At 39.2% G+C, this 21,703-nt stretch overlaps 2 protein-coding genes across 4 annotated transcripts in view; one reads left to right on the forward strand and one right to left on the reverse strand.

Annotated features, from left to right (window-relative positions):
- Positions 1-6,938, forward strand: part of CTTNBP2 (cortactin binding protein 2) — a 139,002-nt gene extending 132,064 nt beyond the window's left edge. For all 3 annotated transcript variants that reach the window (XM_060777703.2, XM_060777705.2, XM_060777706.2), the window contains one exon: positions 4,970-6,938. In XM_060777703.2, the coding sequence (XP_060633686.2) occupies positions 4,970-5,227 (258 nt within the window). In that variant the 3' untranslated portion in view covers positions 5,228-6,938. The remainder of the gene's footprint in view (positions 1-4,969) is intronic.
- A 9,311-nt stretch (positions 6,939-16,249) lies between these two features.
- CFTR (CF transmembrane conductance regulator) overlaps positions 16,250-21,703 on the reverse strand; it is a 105,655-nt gene continuing 100,201 nt past the window's right edge. The window contains exons 26-27 of the mRNA XM_067469054.1: positions 20,766-20,871; positions 16,250-18,820 (exon numbers count right to left, since the gene is read on the reverse strand). Of these exons, the coding sequence (XP_067325155.1) occupies positions 18,614-18,820; positions 20,766-20,871 (313 nt within the window). The 3' untranslated portion in view covers positions 16,250-18,613. The remainder of the gene's footprint in view (positions 18,821-20,765; positions 20,872-21,703) is intronic.

The raw sequence follows: 21,703 nt of genomic DNA on the forward strand, positions 1-21,703 counted from the left end.
AAAAAAAGGGGGGGGGGGATTTTTTAGCGGAGTGTTGGGTCCTCTATCTGGTGTATTCCAGACAGAGTGTAAATGTTGTAATTTGTTTGGGGTTTCTTTCTACCCCTACTTTGTTGTGTGCTTTCAAGTCATTTCTGACTTATGAGGACCCCAAAGCAACCTATCATGTGGTTTTCCAAGGCTGATGGCATATGATTGCCACTATTCACTTGCTCTCATGGTTAAGTTGTTTTATAAGGGAAGTCTTCTGGGTAGCTTGCAAACAAACACATTAAAATATAGTATTAACAAAGAAATATTAAAGATAAAAAAATCTATGTGCCCTCAAGTTGCCTGTCAATTTATGGAAACCTCAGGAATTTGATAGGGTTTTCTTAAATATATTCAGATGTAGATTTGCCAGTTCATTCCTTTGAAATATATTGTCTACAGCTCCGGGGATTCATTGGTGCTCTGCCATCCAAGAACTAACCAGAACTGACACTGTTTAGTTTCCAAGATCAGAGAGGATCTCGTGCCTATAGGGTATAATATAAATATAAAGATGCAGTGTAAAAAATTAATTTTAAAGAGACCAGGCTGAAAGAAAGCTATTTGAAAGGTCATGTCGTGTCATATAACCAGATTGCCACCACAAAAAATGCCTTATATTTTGTGGGGGCACAGAAGATGATTTTAACATGTTGGTAGAAACACATGGAAGAAATGTTCCAGGTTTTCAAGCAGAAATACCTTTTTTCAATTGGGTTACAAATGAATTTGGAAATCAAAATTCAAGCACATTGTAAAGTGGATGGCCAGTCTAAATTTTTTAATTCATGGATCCTTTTCAGGAAAGATGTCAATTTTTCAACTAAGTTTTAAAGGCAGCCCTTTAAGAGATTACAAGAGAGAGAACAATAATCACAAGGTTTTCCCTGTCTTTGTGTTCATATACTTAATAATGACTGATATAATAATCTGATGAACTGCTTCGAATGAGTGAAAACACTTGAAATGAGCATTGTGCCCTAGAATATTTCCAAAGCATAGTGTGGCATTATGATTTGAGCTTTGGACTATGACTCTGCAGACCCCACTATACCATGGAAAGCCACCGTGACTTGTCCAAGTTCAGCCAACTTTTCCAATGTTGAACTTGGACAAGTCATACCTCCTCAGCCTTAGAGGAAGACAAAGGCAAACCCTCCCTGAGTAAATCTGACTGAGAAAAACTTGTAATAGGGTTGCCTTAAGGTTGTCATAAATCAGAAATGATTTGAAGGCCCACAACAACAATTGATTGGTGACAGAGAAATGGGAGGCCTTGTCCTTGGATTCCATGCTGAGGAAAAATGGGAAATGCAGCTTCCTCGGCACTAAGAGGAGAGGATTTGGCTTCAGCCCTTCGTGAGCATGCCCAGATATAGCGAACCCTCCAGATGGCTGCAGTTTCCATGGAAATTAGAAAACACTGAGAAAGCGACTGATGAAAATAGAACTGAGGAGGAGGTCTTGTTGGAGGTGACAATTCAAACTGCTAACTTGCTGAAAGGCTTTTTGTTTCTCTCTCTCTTTCTCTCTCTCTCTCTGAGACTTCCGCCTTCTCCACATGTGAGGCGAGAAAGAGGGGAGTCTCCAAGCAGGTCATGGCAACAGCTGGGAAATGCTACAAAGACGGCATTAAAATGAGCTCTGTTTTCCCCATAATAAGCAAATACAGAAGCTTCTAGGGAAGGGGGAAGCAATCTAGGAATATAAGAAATGACTGACTCATTCACTGAATGATTGGAATTGTAGCCTGAATTTCTTTTTAAAAAATAAAACTAAAAGCAGCTTTCAGCAAATCAGGACTTTAAAAAAACAAAATAAAAGGAATTCAAAGCGTACGATGCAATTAAATATATATAATACAGAGTACAGTATATACATTCACAAATTCCAAAGTCCCTTCCTCATAGCTGGTCAGTTATCAAAAGCTGGTCTGAATTAAAAGGTTTTTGATCACCAGCTGGAGCTTGCTCGGAGAAAAAAAGGACAGGGATCTTGTACCTTGAATTGTTTCTTGGAAAAAGCAGTTTCAGCAGTGCTGTTTTTCACCTGGAAGCAATGTCGGCATAACCTATTGTTCAAAGAAGACAGTTGTTTTTGCTGCATCCAGAATTTGTGCTCAATTGTGGAGAAGTCTCAACGGTATTCAGCAGCTTTCAGTCTCCTTGGTGAAGGTCATGAATGTATTAGCAGGTTTCGGCATCCCAATTAGAAAGCAGCAGGATAGCTCAGTAAGAATCAGAAATGCAGCAAGCAGATGGCTGTGCTCAGTTATGCCTGGGGCTCTTCCATCTTGGTGCATTTTTCTGTCAATGTAAGATGGAAAAAGACAGGAAGACAAGGCACATGGCAATAGAGATATTGGCTAGAATTCATCGCCACAGATATGGGTATGTAGCCTAGCATTTACTGATCCATAACTTGTTTGTATGTACAGTCCCTAAGTATTCACTATCATGGCACTGTTACAGTGCTTGTAACAGTCCCCCAATCCTCTTTACCAGACAGGAAGCCCTAAAAGCAATGGAGATCTGTTCTATTAATCAGAGACCAACATATTGATATTTCTTCTGGATTCTCGTAGTACAAGAAGAACTGCGACAGGGATCCTCCTTCTAATTGTTGCACCAGAGATGATGATGATGATGATGATGATGATGATGATAATAAACAACTTTATATAACGCTCTATCTCCCCAAGGGGACTCAAGGCGGTTTCCAAGCTAAGCAAAGTGCAGAAAACACCAGGAAACATTGCTCAAAGCAGATGTTCTTTGGTAAAGTAGGATTGGGAGTGAGGTCAGACCAGAAAACCACTCCAGCATCTCATCAACTGAGATCTTCTTTTTGCTCAACTTCCAACTATGGGAGTCAGTTTAAATTATTTTCATTTAATGGAGCCCCCGGTGGTGCAGTGGGTTAAACCCCTGTGCTGGCAGGACTGAAGACCGACAGGTCGCAGGTTCGAATCCGGGGAGAGGCGGATGAGCTCCCTCTATCAGCTCCAGCTCCTCATGCGGGGACATGAGAGAAGCCTCCCACAAGGATGATAAAAACATCAAAATCATCCGGGCATCCCCTGGGCAACGTCCTTACAGACGGCCAATTCTCTCACACCAGGTCGCTCCTGACAAGACCAAAAAAAAAAAAACACTTTCATTTAGATAAGCATGCATGCAGCCTAGGTTTTCTGTATTCGTTCAGAAGTCCAATGCAAACTGTTTCGAGTCATGGACCAATTTTATCTTTAACAGTACACTTATATCAGTTTGTGGTGACACAAGTAAAGTACTCTGTCATAGCTCCTCTGAAATTAAATTTAATACAAACTTTTCACTTTTTAAAGGTGAGAGATTAGTGTGTGTCATTCAGAGTTAACAGAAAATTTAGAGTGGGTGTTATTATAAATATAGCAATTCATACGCGAATCTCCACTATACAATTAAATATGTAACTCAATAATGATAAATAGCTCAGTTTGACACATGAATCACTGTAAAAATGATACAAAACAGTGAACATTAAAATAGAATTAAACGATCAACAATATTTCAATGATGGAAAGCTACTCTGTAATACAATTCAGTGTAAGACCCTCAGGACCTCATAACATGGGGCTTTTGCTCCATCCTCTGATGCTTCCAGGATGTAGCCTGACAAAGTCCATCACATGACGCAGGGCTACTTCCAGCAGGACTCTGTCTTGGAAGCATCATAGGATGGAGCCCTGAGATTTCATTATTTAAGACAGGGACAGCACAGGAGGAAACTGAGCAGCGACAGTTTCCCCCATGTGATGGGGAAAGGAGCAGTGGGGTATGGGGCTTAAGGACAGCTTCCTCCACTGCCCAACGGATTTATCCTGCTGCCCAACGGCTTCACACACTGTCCCCCAGCTGAAGAATCTCCAAGTAAAGAGATCCTTAATCTGTTTTTAAAGCTCTGTTTTTTTTAAAAAAAACCCGTTAAAATAAAAGGGTTTCTATCAACCAAAAGGAGGGCAGCAAAGGACGAGATTCTGGTCTCCTTGGAAAGGTGTTCTGGAGTCTAAAGGCAACCACCAAAAAAAGCCCTCTCTCACGTCTCCTCCATCTGTGTTTGTGATGGTGATGAGGCTGAGAGAATGACCACTCATGAAGACCCTTAGGTCCTGAACAAGCTCAGAGAGAGGTAGACAGAGACGGAGAGAGAGTGTGTCTTCCAGGTAGCCTGGACTTAAGCCATAATTGAGGGCCACATAGTTTCCGACACCCTGAAGTATTTTGAGATAGAGCTTGTTGAGTTATGATAACCCCTGTATGCATTCCTACAAAAGCATGCTTGGTATCAATTTTACTTGCATGTTTGTGCCAGGTTCAGACTTTTACACATTTAGGAGTTGTCAAGAAATATGACTGGATCGCTATTCAGTTTTTACACTACTGTATTCCATTTTACTGTGTTAATATTATTTATTTGTATTTTTGTTTAATATGGGTATATATCCTCTGCTTTTTTTTCTTCCTTCTGTTGCCCACAGTAGGAATCTATTTAGCTGAACTACATGTAGGGGACAAGAAAAGGATTTGATATAGCACTTCCATATTATGTGTTCTTCATAACATACAGTCTTCCTCACATCTTATTTGGATGAATATGTTCTAGGAACAAATTACTTCTTAAAATCACTGAACACAGTGTCACATATTTCCCAACAAGCATGCAGTGGATTGCCTTAGTATCAGAAAGAAGCAAACTCTGAAACCCAGAGAGAGCAGACTGCAACACGGGGCTACCCATTATCTGCTAGACTCTAAAATTTTCCATTTCACTCAACACATTTGTTACAGCTTGCAACAAAAGCTTTGTGTGAGTTCAGGGCTATTGATCCCACAGTGTTGCTTCTTGCTTCTATCACAAGTAAATGTATTTATGCTGTAAAATGTTACTGTGTTTGCAGGATGGGAATCCTGGGATCTGTCTTCGCAGCAGCAGTCAAACCGTGGAATTCAGCAACAGTAAACCAAAAACTGAGTCTGTGAAGAGTGGTGTTTCTAGAGCGAAATCGTTTCTTCCTGTGCCCAAAAATAAAGTCAGCCAGTCTTCTCAGAACACTAAACGAAGCAGCAGCAATACAAGGCAAATAGAGGCAGTCAATGACTCAAAAGAAGAAATTTGGAACATGCACAAAAAAATACAGCTTGAAAAATACGAATAAAATATACCCATCTTAAAATATACCCTTTCTTATCCCCCATTCCTACCCCGGTCTTTGCATAATCCATTATCCAGAAGGTCACACTCATTCCCAAGTGTAAATAGTTTTTAAATGACTTTCTCAGTTATAATGTATCTATGGGACCACAGTTTAATTTCTATGTAAATAAACTGTTTATAATGAAAATATTAGATTATATTGACCTTTAGGAGTGAAAGGTGATCTCTTCATAAATAATTTTCTAATTTGAAAAAATGTTTTATTGTTTGATTATATTCAGGGGTATCACTACCGAAACTGTGTGTGCATATGCACACTTGTGTAAATAAATATTAAATATCTTGGACTTTATTCAGAGGAACCTGTGTACAAAAGAGCTGGTATTACATATGGTGCATCCGTGGAGATATATGTTCTCCCTTGAGGTAAGAAGCAGATAGCCAGTTTGGAAGGCTGTCTGTACCATATTGTCAATGTGGCCATTTCAACATTTGCATCATCCAATATACTCAGAGACTAATCTAATTTGGGATTCCCATATAGCAGGATCTTCTGTCAGTTCCTGCATGTGGAAAATAAAGCAGTGAATCTGCTTTTATTTCCTGTGCACTATGAGACCTTGCAAGGTGTTGCTCATGTGAAAATTATATTCTGTGTGTGTAACATCCTTGCTACCAGCAGAACAGGATCTCTGAATCGGGACATTAAATGTTCTATAGTTACATGCTGAGTTTCCTGTGTTATATTTCATACATTAGGTTGCACAGTTCTGTACAGTACTGGCTTAAAAGCTAAAATACATGCCTTTTTCAAAGCAAACATATATATTGTATATATATATACATATATATAGTCTATGTTCACTTTCTGAAAAGTGAATGGAATGTGGCAATAACGGGGAAAATTGGGAATATCTGCCCAGTTACTTTCAATTATGAACTGTATTAAATATTTCCATCGCCCATGTTATTGGGTAGTTTGGTTTATTTCTTCTCTTTTGTTGCTTCAGTTTTGCATTCCAGTTTAGGTATGAGTTAATGATTTGTGTAGAGTATCTTTTTCTGTTTTTTAAAAGAGGAAACAAACTCCAGAGCCATCATAATAAGCAATCTGTGGTTATTTGCCTGATAGCATTTTTGGTGGGGTTACATGATAAAGAACATCTCTAATTACATAAATTATTGTATATACTATAGAAACTTTCCCCCACTTTTCACACACACACACATACACACACATGTTGCTTTACACTGAAATATTGTAAGGCTTATTTACACTGTAGTTTATCAGGCAAAAAGGAGCAGCAATAACCTGTGGAGACAGAGATGCCCATATAATATATGTATTGGCCTCATCAGTGTGCTATAACCTTTTAAACGGTACTCATGTGGGAAAAGGGAGTGTTCCTCTTCCTTGTTCTTTTCCTTAATGGAAAATCTACCAATTCAGTATTTCTATTAGACACAGCTGATATGGATGTCCATCATATCTTCTGTTGCAGAGCTGTGACACCTTTATAACATATAGACACAGATTCCTTAAGAAAGGGCTCCATGCCCACCTGGTGAATTATTGAACATTTTGCTACAACAGTCCTATTCAAACCAACATCTTTGTGAGGAAATTTGTAAGAATAAAGATAGCATTTGCATTACATGTTCTCTTGGAATTTCACCTTTCATGCCAATAATAAAACCTTTTTGTACTGAAACTGTGTTCACTTCTGTCCTGTATATAGACATAGGTAAAGGTAAAGGTTTTCCCCTGACACTAAGTCAGTGTTTCTCAACCTTCCTAATGCTGTGACCCTTTAACACAGTCGTTCATGTTGTGGTGACCCCCAACCATAACATTATTTTTGTTGCTACTTCATAACTCTAATTTTGCTACTGTTATGAATCATCATGTAAATATCTGATATGCAGGATGCATTTTCATTCACTGGATCAAATTTGGCACAAATACCTGATACACCCAAATTTGAACTGGTGGGGTTGAGGGGATTAATTTTGTCATCCGGGAGATGTAGTTGCTGGGATTTATAGTTCACCTACAATCAAAGGGCATTCTGAACTCCACCAACGATAGAATTGGGCCAAACTTGGCACACAGAACTCCCATGACCAACAGAAAATACTGGACGGGCTTGGTGGGCATTGACCTTGTGTTTTGGAATTGTAGATCACCTACATCCAAAGAACATTGTGGACTCGAACAATGATGTATCTGGACCAAACATGGCACGAATACTCAATAAGCCCAGATGAGAACACTGGTGGAGTTTGGGGAAAATAGACAATGATAGAACCCCACCAACGATAGAATTGGGCCAAACTTCCCACACAGAACTCCCATGCCTTGAAGGGACTCACTGGCATGAGCCTCCCTCCAGCCTCACACACTCTCCCTCACCTACGCATGAACATCATGACTGCCATGCACCAAGCATACCTGCTCTCCCTTCCCCACTTGGAGTGTCATAAACAGCCCTTCCCTTGGCTAAGAGACCAACGGAGAAACCGGCCAATCAGGAGGAAGGCTTTTGGGAGGATTAACAGCCTTTTTCCAAAAAAGAAGAGAAGGACAGGTGGAGAGATCTTCAGCCTTCTCTGCCAAATGGGTTCCTCAGACCATCAGAAATACATGTTTTCTGGTGGTCTTTGGTGACCCCTATGAAACCCCCTCATGACCCCCCCCCCCGGGGTCCCAACCCCCAGGTTGAGAAACACTGCACTAAGGCTAGTCATGTCCAACTCTGGGGGTTGGTACTCATCTCAATTTCTAAGTCGAAGAGCCAGCGTTGTCCATAGACACCTCCCAGGTCATGTGGCTGGCATAACCGCATGTAGCACCATTACTGTTTATACACCTTTGTCTATTTTGTATGTCTCTGTGTTGCATAATCCAGAACATATGTTTCTGTTACTGCATGTCACTATTTCTTAGCTTTAACTTAAGTTGCAACATGGTAGAGACTGACATTCCTTCATTTCCTGCTCTCACACATACTGCCAACCCATTCAAACACAGAGATACATACACTTTACACAGGGCTTGTCCACACAGACTAAAAAATCATGTCTCGCTTGCACCCTGATCCTGGCACATGACACCTGTAGCAACTTGTTTGTGATATGCTTCTTAGGGAATTAATCCACTTCAAAAAAAACCCCCTGTCTTTTGCCCACAATATGTGCAGCATTAATGGTGTCACTGCATGGTGAATGCAAACCAGGAAGATACGACAAACAGTATTTTTCATCAGTGTAAACAAGCCCACGGTCTCATAGACACATTTTCATGTAGAGCAGTTTCTCACTCTGTGGGTCCCCAGATGTTTTGGCTTCAACTCCCAGAAATCCTAACAGCTGGTAAACTGACTGGGATTTCTGGGAGTTGTAGGCCAAAACACCTGGGGATCCACAGGCTGAGAACCACTGATGTAGAGGATTAGAACATGTGGAAGAGGTAGTTATGTTGACAATTTCTATATAAGCTTTATATGTGAAGATATCAGGAGACATAATTTCCATACACTTACATGGACATAAGGGTGGCTTATCTGCATTTAAAGCCCCTGTTTAGATGGAACACTGAGGACTCTCACCTGACCTTGCTTTCTGTTCCAACACCTTCCACACCTGGAAGCTATCAAGTACCAGAGGGACTACTGATGCTCTATTTTACCAGAGGTAAGAAGAGAGACAATTCAGACCACGAGAATCTGACTTTAAGAGTGCGCCCTCCTTTCTTCTTGTCACCACTCAAGCTGAGATCAGCAGGCTCTGCATGCTCTAGATCCGGGCTTCTTAAATCTTTCCACTCAGGAACTCTTTGGCGGCAGAAGTATGATGGGATGGGACAGGAGGCAGATAGACATGTATGTTTCCTCGCTTGGGACAGGAGGAAGAAGGAAATGGAGTGGGAGAAGAGCAACAAATTCCTCGCTTGCCTTGCAGACAATTTCATGGTCCAGAAGGTAGAAGAGGCAACAAGGGGATTGGCTACTCTTGATCTCAACCTAACAAATGCGGAGGACCTGATCGATGCGATCGAAGTGGTAGGATCCTTAGGGGCAAGTGACCATGTGCTCCTGCAATTTGAGGTACAAAGGAAGGCCGAAACTAAGACAAGTCAAACCCGCATTTTGGACTTTAGGAGAGCTGATTTCCAAAAAATGAAGGAAACACTGAGCAGCATTCCGTGGACACAGATACTAAAAGACTAGGGAGTTACGGATGGATGGGAATTTCTCAAGAGTGAAATACTCAAGACGCAATTGCAAACCGTGCCAACAAAGAGAAAAAATAGGACAAGTGCAAAGAAGCCAGAATGGATGTCCAAAGAACTCCTAACTGTGCTAAGACACAAAAGAGACATGCACAAGAAGTGGAAAAAGGGAGAAATCACCAAAGAAGAATTCAAACAAATAGCCAACACCTGTAGGGAAAAGGTCCGCAAGGCTAAAGCACAAAACGAGCTCAGGCTTGCCAGGGACATTAAAAACAATAAAAAGGGCTTCTATTCTTATGTCAGTAGAAAAAGGAAAAACAAGGAGGTGATAGGACCTCTTCGCGGAGAAGATGGGGCAATGCTGACAGGGGATAGGGAAAAGGCAGAACTACTTAATGCCTTCTTTGCCTTGGTCTTCTCACAAAAAGAGAGTCTTCAACCTCAGCAAGATGGAGTGGATGAGGGATTGGAGGACATCCAACCCCAAATTGGCAAAGAAGTCGTCCAGGAACACCTGGCCGCTCTTAATGAGTTCAAGTCCCCAGGGCCAGATCAACTACACCCCAGAGTATTGAAGGAACTAGCGGAAGTCATTTTTTGTTAATTGCATTCAAAGCACCCCCGACAGATGGCCACCAAGCCTCTGTTTAAGCCTCCAAAGAAGAAGCCTCTACCAAACTGTGGGGCAGAGAGTTTCACTGCTGAACAGCTCTCACAGTTGGGAAGTTCTTCCTAATGTTCAGGTGGAATCTCCTTTCCTGTAGTTTGAAGCCATTGTGTCCTAGTCTCCAGGGCAGCAGAAAACAAGCTTTCTCCCTCCTCCCTATGACTTCTCCTCATATATTTATACATGGCCATCATGTCTCCTCTCAGCCTGTCTTCTGCAGGCTAAACATGCCCAGCTCTTTAAGCCGTTCCTCATAGGGCTTGTTCTCCAGACCCTTGATCATTTTAGTCACCCTTCTTTGGACATATTCCAGCTTGTCAACATCTCCCTTCAATTGCAGTGCCCAGAATTGGACACAGTATTCCAGGTGTGGTCTAACCAAGTTAGAATAAAGGGGTAGCATGACTTCCCTGGATCGAGAGACTATATTCCTATTTATGCAGGCCAAAATCCCATTAGCTTTTTTAGTTGCATCATCACTTTGTTAAAATCACTTGCTTGTAAATTTCCAGGTGTCTTTAATTTGGGGGTGATATACAGCCCTCCAGATATGACTGAACTACAAATCCCAACATGATTAGGCAGCATAACTAAAGGTGAGAAAAACCAAAACCAACTGTATAGCAATTTCTAGGATTGCATGATTCCCACCCTGCTTCAAGGAATTCAACTTTAGGTTGGTGGCTTTGTCTGAACGCTGGTTTTAGAGGTGTCAAAATCAATAATTTGAGTCCTTTGAGAACTTTTTGGTGGATGTCATCGCACTGGAGGGTTTTTAATTTGTAAATAATCCCTAAAGTATTTTGTCTGATTCAGTTCGAACATGATGCTGTAACCTCTGCAGTGGAAACAGGTGCAAAGAATCAAACACCTTCTTACAATCTGTTTTCTTTGAGAATGTGTGGAACCCCTTTGTCATTAAGATTTTAAAATTGTCTGATATATGTTTAAAGTAAACTATATTTTCGCTTAATTGGTTTAAGTGATTATTTTCACCTTCCTTATTACCAGCTCAACATATGCGTGTGTTCTTTCCCTTTCTCATCTGGAAAAGACTCATTTTTCTGAAAGCCTTGCCTTTAGTCGCTCCCTTGGCTATGCTTGCTGGCATCCTCTTTACTTTGTTTATACCTTTGTAAATCTGTGACATACAATTCCAGCTACATGTCTATTATTATCTTGAATAGCCTTGACTATCCCTTTCAGTTTCCTTGTAACCAAGCCATTTATTGTTGAGCAATTCTTTTTTTAAACTCACACGTGGTCTTGCCTCTTCCAGCATTTCCTTCTTGCTGCTTTAAGCCTCTTCTGGAGGAGATATGAGAGAACCAGCTGTGAACTATTAGTATGATCATTGTAGTTTAAAGAACCAGGTTGTTGTTGGGTTTTTTTTTGGGGGGGGGGGGGAGTTCAACTTATTTTAATCCTGATGTTTCGCATGCATCTATGGCAGGCATCCTCAGAGTTTGCGAAATCCTTATTGTGAAATAAATACAGAAGAGTCTCACTTATCCAACCTTCACTCATCCAATGTTCTGTATTATCCAATGCAGTCTGCTTCCCGCCCGGATCTACAGCTGTTTCAATACATTGCGAGGTTTTGGTGTTAAATTCATAAATACAGTAATTACTACATAATGTTACTGTGTATTGAACTGCTTTTCTGTCAATTTTTTGTAAAACATGTTTTGGTGCTTCATTTGTAAAATCATATCATCATTTGACATTTAATAGGCTTTTCCTTAATCTCTCCTTATTATTCAACATTTTCCAATGTTCTGCTGGCTGTTCTGCTTATCCATTTATGTTGGATAAGTGAGACTCTCCTGTATAGGAACTGGCTGATTTTAGCAACTGAGGAGCAAGATGTCTGTTGGTTTGCCCCAAGTTTGGCAGTCAGTTTCCATCTCTTTAGATCACACTCTGCCAATTGTACTTTCTAGGTTATTTTAAGTTACAGGGACCCAGAACGTTCATTGTATTAAATAAAACCAGAAGCTGTTATATATTTACCCTTTACAGCAAACTTTGTGAACTGTGTAAATTAGTTCCTGGCTTTCTCTCTGCTTTCCACGCAAATGTCTAGTGCTAAATGTCACGTTCCAGGTTGACCTATTTATGTAGGTGTTTGTTACTCGTAGACACCTGACATGCATATATGTGAATATGCATTCACATATTAGGAAACTTGTGGTTGTATTTATGCTTGGCAAACTGAAACATTTTTATATGGCAGGAAAAGGACATTGGGATGGGAAAGTTGACGCTCCAGGTATTTTGGACTACAACACCCACAACTATCACTTTTACTGTTTGGAGATGGCGGGAGTGATAGTCGACACAAGAAGACAATGGATTCCCACCAATACAAAAAACACAAATCCACTAAAAGTTGTGGTACATAAATCACAATGGTCGATATTGCCTAACAGTTTGTATATTACAATATTCAACAAACGGCAAAATTAAATGGTATAGGCATAACCCAGTATATAATGAACAACAACCAGTTGTTTACAAAGATTACACATATATAACATAAAGAGTCTTTTGTTGTAAAGACAACTTGTCTTCAGGGCATAAGATCCCTTGCTTAAGAGTAAGCGTACAGTAAAGAGTCTTTCTTGGTGTAAAACCAACTTCTCTTCAGGGCATAGGATCCCTTGCTTTAGAAAATTTTTGGATATCCACATCCACGACCGGTTTCGACTGGAGTCTTCCTCAGGTGGATATATGAGACATCAAGTTCTTCACAATAGTAATCCCTCCTCGGGTGTTTAATACAATGGAACAGTGGATCTATAGGGAAAATACACAGGTGGCTAGAGTATGTCTCAAAGGGGGATAAACATTTGTATGTATTACTCCCATAACAACAGAGGACAAATAAACAGGCATAGGTTACTTACAGGAACTCAAAAGCCGTGCTCTGCAGCAGTTTGATTCTCTAGCAAGCACAAAGGTCATCAGGTAGTCAATTATTGTATCATTGTAAAAATGATACAAAACAGTGAACATTAAAATAGAATTAAACGATCAACAATATTTCAATGATGGAAAGCTACTCTGTAATACAATTCAGTGTAAAACCCTCAGGACCTCATAACATGGGGCTTTTGCTCCATCCTCTGATGCTTCCAGGATGGAGCCTGACAAAGTCCATCACATGACGCAGGGCTACTTCCAGCAGGACTCTGTCTTGGAAGCATCACAGGATGGAGCCCTGAGATTTCATTATTTAAGACAGGGACAGCACAGGAGGAAACTGAGCAGCGACAGTTTCCCCCATGTGATGGGGAAAGGAGCAGTGGGGTATGGGGGCTTAAGGACAGCTTCCTCCACTGCCCAACGGATAATCAATTATTCCAGGCTGCTTCAAATGTCTTTTTCTTTTCCCCACTTGTCACATCAGGGATGGAGTAAGGAGGGGCACAGAGAATTGTTAGTAAGGTTGTTGATAGGAAATGAAGAGCCGTATCCATGTTTTCCCACAAAAATTAATCACCCCACCAAAGTACTACAATTTTGTGTGTATCGTCTTTGCATGTTTCTGTCTTGGAAACTAATACAGCAAACTAGAAGATGTCTCAACTCTACAGCACCATCTTGTGTCAAAAAACCCCAAACACATCAATGCTCGTTATTTTGCGGCATTTAATGAAGATATTTTTCTACTCTGCATTCTGGCCTTTTATGGAAAAAAAAATGATGGATACTTTGTGGGAGAACAGTTGGTTTAGATGTATGTTTAGCTATTAATTCCAAGGACCGCATATCCAGTTTTTGTCTTTAACCATATGATAGAGATACAATATACAAAGCATTCATTTTATTGAAATATTGTACACAACATTGTATATGAAAATAGATTTAAAAACATTGGGCCATGTTTATTTATTACTTTTTCATATAAACCAATAATAGCCTGATGGGTAAGTAACATAGCTTAATATACTCTTTCTGATTTGTATAATTATACAAATTTGTATAAACCAATAAAATTAGTCACAACTACAGGCAGTTTCACACTAAGAGCACTTCCACACAGCCATATAACCCAGAACATCAAGGCAGAAAAATCCACAGTATCTGCTTTGAACTGGGTTAGTGAGTCCACACTGCCACATAACCCAGTTCAAAGCAGATTGTGGGGTTTTATACAGCTGTGTCAAAGGAGCCATAGCCCTTGTGTTAGGATCCACTTAAACCAAAATGAGGAAACACACAATGTTCCTGAGAATACTGTGTATGAAGTGTAGAGTGTTTTGTGATCAAGACCGTCTTCAGAAAGCAAAGGCCAGGCATTACATTTCTAAATTTATTGTTAGCTCTTACAAAACCATAAGTGCCGTATGCATTGCAGTGTTAAACTAGGATTTTGAAAGTTAAGTTTTGAGTTTTAGGTGACTTTGCTCTGGCAACATCTTTTCAGGAAAAGAGAAAAGTGCCACCTTAAACTCAATTGAACAAAAGCAAAACATAAGTGTAGTAGTAATAAATAGCATCATGCTAGACGTTCATCTAGATAGGAAGTTCATAAAAACAAAAGCCTTCTCTTGTTGACACTTCCTAATTGTTATTCAGCAATTAGGGTGAAGCTCCCAATAAACAGTATAGCCTATTAACACTGATACTTCCCTGCATATTAACAAATCACCTGATAAAGCAGTGGTTCTCAACCTATGGATCCCCAGATATTTTGGCCTTCAACTCCCAGAAATCCTAACAGTTGGTAAACTGGCTTGGATTTCTGGGAGTTGTAGGCCAAACAGCCGAGAACCTACGGGTTGAGAACCACTGTGCTAAAGATACCCAAGGAAGTGGCTGTCACTGCAACACAAACCAGCAAATCCCACAATTTTAATGTACTACACAGCCCAACAAAAACAATTCTTGACGTCTTCGTTTTTAGGCCTGCTCCTGGGGTTATTTGGGATGCTGATTCAGAAAATTGCATTGAAAAGATTGCATAAGCTCTAGTTGCTTACATTTTTTATGAGCGAGCAGATGAAGATTGGTATATGACATATGCTCTACTGGTTGAATATACCCTGGGATAGGTCTAACATTTGAGGCATCAGAATTTGTGTTGGCCAGTGTTATCTGAAAAGGTACAGCAGTTTATCAAAGTTTCATCATATGCTTTGCTTCCTGTGGGTATTTGTCTAGTTCATACATACAGGAACACATACAAATGTGTTCCAGGCCACACAAAATCAGTAGAACTAAAATGCAGAAATTGTCATTCTTCTTTGATTTCATGGGATAGAATTTAAATGGGGCTATGTACATACACCACATTCTCAGATCACTGGAGGTGCTTAGTATAGCATCAGAGTTTCCCAATGTACAGCCATATTATTTACTTCAACATCAAATCAAACTGGTTTTCAGTGGATCCAAACTATAGCAACAAAAAAATTCTTGGCCTCAAAGAAAAAATGAAAAACAATTATGGAGATGTTCAGTTTCTACAATGGCTAGGGCTCCTTATTTCATCATTAGAGCCAAGTAAGGGGTGAAACCCATCTATGCCCAATCTGAGGTTAACTATTTCAAAAAAATAAAGTGCTAAATTACCCACTTCTCTAAAGCAATGCCCTGCAATATGTGGATATGTTTTCTAATACTATTTCAATTAACCAATGTACATTAGGCTAGAATTAATATAGGAAAACTCACACAGGCATTAAAAGAATGAAAAAGTAACAGTCATTGTATTTTTGAAGGCTTTCATGGCCGGAATCACTGGGTTGTTGTAGGTTTTTCAGGCTATATGGCCATGTTCCAGAAGCATTCTAGGCTCCTACAACATGGCCATATAGCCCGAAAAACCTACAACAACCCAGTAACAGTCATTATTCAAATGTGCAGCTGGATAAATTTTGTGCAGTAAGAAAACAAAAAAATGCAGTCAGAAATATGTTTTTGTGCAGTTGACAATATGGGTTTTAATTAGAAACACACATCCTAAAGCAAATATAGGAAAATATAATAACATAAAAAACTAATTTTTCAGTCTTCATAACATTACGTATTATTGTTCAGTGCTATCAGGCCTGCATTGACTTATCATGACCCTCTGAATGAGAGACCTCCAATAGACTCTCCTGTTATCGGCTTTGGTCTTGGAAGCTCAGGGTCATGGCTTCTCTGTATGAGTCAAGCCATTTATAACGCAGTCCTTTTCTTTTCCAAGTGCCTTCAAATTTGTTGAGCACCATTGTCCATTCCAGTGAAATGTGTCATCTTCTGAAGTGTTCAAAACCTCAGTTGAGTTATTTTGGCTTCTACGGAGAGTTCGGACCTGCTCTCTGACCCATTTATTTGTCTTTTCTAGACATCTCCTCAAGTATAATTCTGTTAGTTCTCTTCCTCTAATTTTAATTCCAGTGTCCAATTTTCACAGCTTTACGGAGAAATTGAAAATACTGAGATATGGATGGCCCTCACTTTAGTGTTTAATGGTGGTACTCGAGGATTTACCTCAATCCTTTCCCAGTCTTAAAATTAATCTGCTTTCTACACTAAAATTTTCATTTAGATTAGTGACTCTGTCAAGATATAGAACATTTATTTTGATGTCTTCATCACCCCATCCTCCAATGTATGGTTCTCCAAACCTAAGCTGAAGCTGATTTCCTATGAAACAAAGGTCTTCATTTTTTGATGAATTTTGTCTTATCTGGTTTGGCTACATCAACTAATTGTACTCAAAATATTATACTTCTACATTGCCTCACATTTTCTAAATGGAGACCAGTGTTTGTGCTTAAAAAAATAAAGTAACAAAAAAAAAAAAACCACACACACACACACAATGCAGCCATTGACATATCTATGAAATATTGCTGCATTCTACAATTTCAAAAATGTACAGTAGATTCAATTTTTTTCAAATATAAAATAAGTATTTGTATACAAATATAGTTTTTTTTCTGGTACACTGTTTCTTTAAAATACAGAGTAGTTTTAACAAATGCATTCTCTATTTTTCAAAAAAGGCTGAATAAATATCCGAAATAAATGTCAGTTAAGTGCAACACAGAGAATTATATAAAAGAACAGCATCATAAAAGGTTCTCTTTCATCTTTGCAGCAGGAAATGACTATTTCCATTAAAATATTTTAAAAAATACTTGCTGAAAAATGTCAGGATCCAACCACCATGGGATTGCTTATTTTCTAGGACTTAGTGGCTGGTCTTTACTGAGACTGTTAGGAGAAGTCTTGGAAGGCTGTATATGAAATATTTTAAAAACATCTTTAAGTGTGCATTATCTATCTCTCTGTTTTATCATCCACAGATTCAAAACTGAGGACTCCTGTCCTTTCCCCAGTCACTGAAATGACTTGAGAATGTCTTGCTTATTTAATTAATTCTCTTCAAAACTGAATTGGTTTAAGAAATGATCCAACTTCCAATGTGCAATTCACATAATTAGCTTCCACTTCTATAGAACTCAGCATCTTATTGCACTATGCAGTGATCCTAAAATAATCAGGAATATTTCTTTATTTAAAGAAAAAAACACACAATTCTCACCATACCTATTGCAATGTCATGTTTACACATACTTCAAATCTATTGAAGTCTAGCTGGTTTAAAGTATCAATTCTTGATGTCTGCCCATCATCTACCGTAAGGTCATAATGGCTGCTTTCCATAATGGTGAGATGATTCATACCACAAAAATTAAAGTAGCTGATTTAAATGTACTTCCAAAGCAACTCCGATATATATTTTTTCTGAATAAGCATGGATGGATACTACAGCAAGTAGTACTACACAACAAAATAATGCCAGACTTGCAGGCCCCATGCCTTTTGCATTTCAAAACTGGTACCAACTTAGTCAATTATGAATTATGAATTTTTGTTTGACTTTCATTCTCTCCTTCCACATGTAAAAACAAATCACAATCACATTCTTAAAAATTCCCAGACTTTTTCAGAACCATGGCCTCCTTGACACATAAATTGTGTATTCATTTTGCTTTGCAGTCCAAATATCTAATATATTTAATTCATGAGTTATTGTGTCATATTAACTCTGGAACTGAAAAACCATGTTTTTTTTGTTTTTGTTTTTTTTTTTGTTTTTTTGCTCCTGGCTGATTTTTTTAAGTAGTTTTTAAACTCAGTGCACTGGATAGTAAGTTTGTTCAGTACTACATTCAGATCTATATTATTTTTTGAAGGAGAATCATTGGGGTGTTTTTAAAAATCCAATTTTAAAAAATTACAGTGTGTATATATATTGATGGAAGGGGTTCGTGTGTCTTTTAAAAGAAGACGTCTCCTTGTCCACAACAACTAATTTGATCCAGGGAAGTTTTTTGCATATTTATAGAGTAACTGAAATCCTCAAATTAGTGCTTGGTCCCACACTTTTTCAGTGGTTCTTTTTCAATATTCCCATGGTCTAATATTTCCCCACAGAAGGCTTCCTAGTAACTGTAATTCAACAGCACATCCATGCATCTTCACAGCCGAGTTTCTTGCACTTCTTCCTCCGTTTCTTCTTGCAAGGCTCCTATTTTAGGCCTGGACCTGCGCTTGCTTGAGCTCCTGAGATGGACAGGGAAGAGTTTAACTCGATCTGAATGGCTGATGGCTTGTCGGAAGGAGTTCTTTTCACTCAGTAGCTTCTGGATTGATTCATATTGATTAACTTTATTGTCTTCGATCACCTAATATAAAAGAATTCAACTAAATCAGAATTAGATAGTAACCTCATTTTAATGAATAACAATAATAACATTTCAATCATTTTTATTCAACTGTTTGTGGAAGAATGTGATTTTATGTTCCTGGATTATTAATACTACTACTACACCACCACAGAAACTTAGGCCTCCAAGTTCAAGAATACCCCCAAACTGCAGACCTGTGTCTCCAGTAGAATGTAACCCCATCCAGCACAGGCTGGACCCCTATTCCCTTGATCTGTCTTCTGACTGACCAGGAACACCTTTGTCTTGTCTGGGTTGAGGTTTAATTTGTTCACCCTCATCCAGTCTATTACTGATGACAGACACTGGTTTAGAATCAGGAGAGATTTCTTGACTTTAAGTGGAAAGAAGTAATAGAGTTGGGCGTCATCTGCATGTAGATATCACTGCATGCCAAAACTCCAGATGATATTTTATATTTTATCATAGCTAGTTAGATATTGGACAGCATCAGACTAATTTAATGTGTAGCATCCATAAGTAAGCATTTCCCTACTGTGAAAGTTCACCTTGATTATGTATTTACTGAGAGCTCACGGCCCAACTCTTCTTCCTTGATTCACTCATCATGACGCAAGCAAAAACAATTGCTACCATACCCACCACTGGGGAGAGAACCAGTTTATTTTCTGCTCCTCAAGAGATGGATTGATTTAAGCTATGACAAAGTGTAATCCACAATGAAATATGCTGCATAGCAGGAAAACTGAAATGGGAGGTTAAACCGCAGAACAACAAGTGACTGACTATGTGTTGTCAAAGACTTTCTCTTTTTCTTACTTTTGCTGCTTGATTTAATTGTATCTATAGCTAATTTTCCTTTCTTACTGTTTCTAGGACAACTACATGATCTCAATTTCTCTGCTTCCTCCACCTGCAGAAAGTGGATTTTATCAATAGTGGGGAGAATGGCTTAAGCACAGCCTATGATTTGACCAAAGAGGCTGGTTATAGAGCAGGTAAAGGTAGTAAAGGTTTTCCCCTGACATTAAGTCTAGTCGTGTCTGGCTTTGGGGGTTGGTGCTCATCTCCATTTCTAAGCCAAAGAGCCACTGTTGTCCATAGAAACCTCCAAGGTCATGTTGCCAGCATGACTGAATGGAGTACTGTTACCTTCCCGCTGGAGCGGTACCTTTTGATCTACTCACATTTTCATGTTTTTGAACTGCTAGGTAGGCAGAAGCTGAAGCTAACAGTAGGAGCTCACTCAGCTCCCCGGATTTGAGTTGGCGACCTTTCGGTCAGCAAGTTCAGCAGCTCAGCGGTTTAACCCACTATGCCACTGGGGGCTCCAATTATGAAGTGCTACTCCTAATAAGTTTGTGTGTATAATAAAGGAAAGGTAATAATGGTGAAATAGTACTGAAGTGTGGAGGCTTTATAGTATACTTGTACTCAGTCAAAAACGTATTCATACATATATGTATCTGTGAACCTATTCTATCAACCTAATGTGATTATGAGATACTGCTGCTCTTAAAACTAAAAAGTGAATGAAACAAGCTCAGGGAGCAGTTTGTGCTATTGTTGACATGCATCTATTACGGTCTTGCTATTAGTTTTTATTAATCCTAAACCGTTCCAGTTGTAAAGGTGAACCAAACGATTCCCCCTTTCTTCTAATTCAACAAAAACAAGGAGAAACTGCAGGTGTTCTCACCAACACAAGTGATTTCATGCAGAATAAAACCAAATACGAGATATATAATGTGCCCCTGCTAAAACACCCCACAGAACCAACAGGCCTTTTTATTTTGATTTCTCAGACAGGGGTTGGGCACCAAGAAACCACTTTTGATACTGAGAAGATTTCAATAATAGATTTTGATGTTGGAGAAGGGTTTGCCTTTCAAATAGCGCCTTGGATCCCAAGCATCACATTTAATGTTTGAAAGGCACTCACCAAAAATCGCTGGCATTCCAACAGTGCTTCCAGTCTGTGCTCCGAGAGTATTACTGTACAGTTTGCAAAAGCTTGCTTGAGAGTTTTTTTAATCACCTGGAAGGTCCTGAAAGATAAATCATTTTAAAGATGTGAATGACTGCAATGCAGAGATTTGGGTGCACTGAATAGGCACTTTTACAATGTTTGCCAGACTTTATAGCAGGGCAGTTACAGTTGAGATGAGAGATAACTATCACACATACTATTAAACAGCTACGGCCAAGCCTAAACAGGTGTTACAAAGTCCACTTAGTAACTAAGTAATAGATCATTACAGGCAGTCACTGAGTTACAAACACCCGACTTACAAACGGCTAATAGTTAAGAATGGGGGTGAGTCAACAGGAAGTGAGAGAAATCTGCCCTTTGGAAGGAAAATTCACTCCTGAAAGAGTTATCATGGGGAAATGGGGTCTTCACTGAAGCTTTATCACCAATCCTTGTTTCCACAGCAAGCCACATTTTCCAAAATCCAATTATCACAGGGACAGAAAGTAAGGTGAAATCTTCTGAACTGGGGCACAGACAGGGGAAAAAAACTACCACAGGGTGTTATTCACCCTTTCCTATGCAATCCAAATCTAAAAAGATATAGTTTTGGCTGAAATTACACTTTAAAATGTACCTGTATGACTTACAAACAAATTCAATTTAAGAACAATCTTGTTCATACCTTGGGAGCTGCCTGCAGTTATAATGCAGCCATTATTTTTATTAATTTCTTGCCTAGACCAGAAAAGTTTGGGACAAGCTAATATTTGCTATATCAAACCACCAAGGGCATGCTGACATTGAAAAGTTAAAATGGTTTAATAGTTTGTTTTCCCAAGGCAACCGTGAGAATTGTGATTCTGGACACAGGGCAAAGAATCAGTTAATTACCAAACTGACTCCCC

The sequence above is a fragment of the Anolis sagrei genome, chromosome 5, assembly GCF_037176765.1.
Source record: "Anolis sagrei isolate rAnoSag1 chromosome 5, rAnoSag1.mat, whole genome shotgun sequence".
In the NCBI taxonomy this organism is placed as follows: Eukaryota; Metazoa; Chordata; class Lepidosauria; order Squamata; family Dactyloidae; genus Anolis; species Anolis sagrei.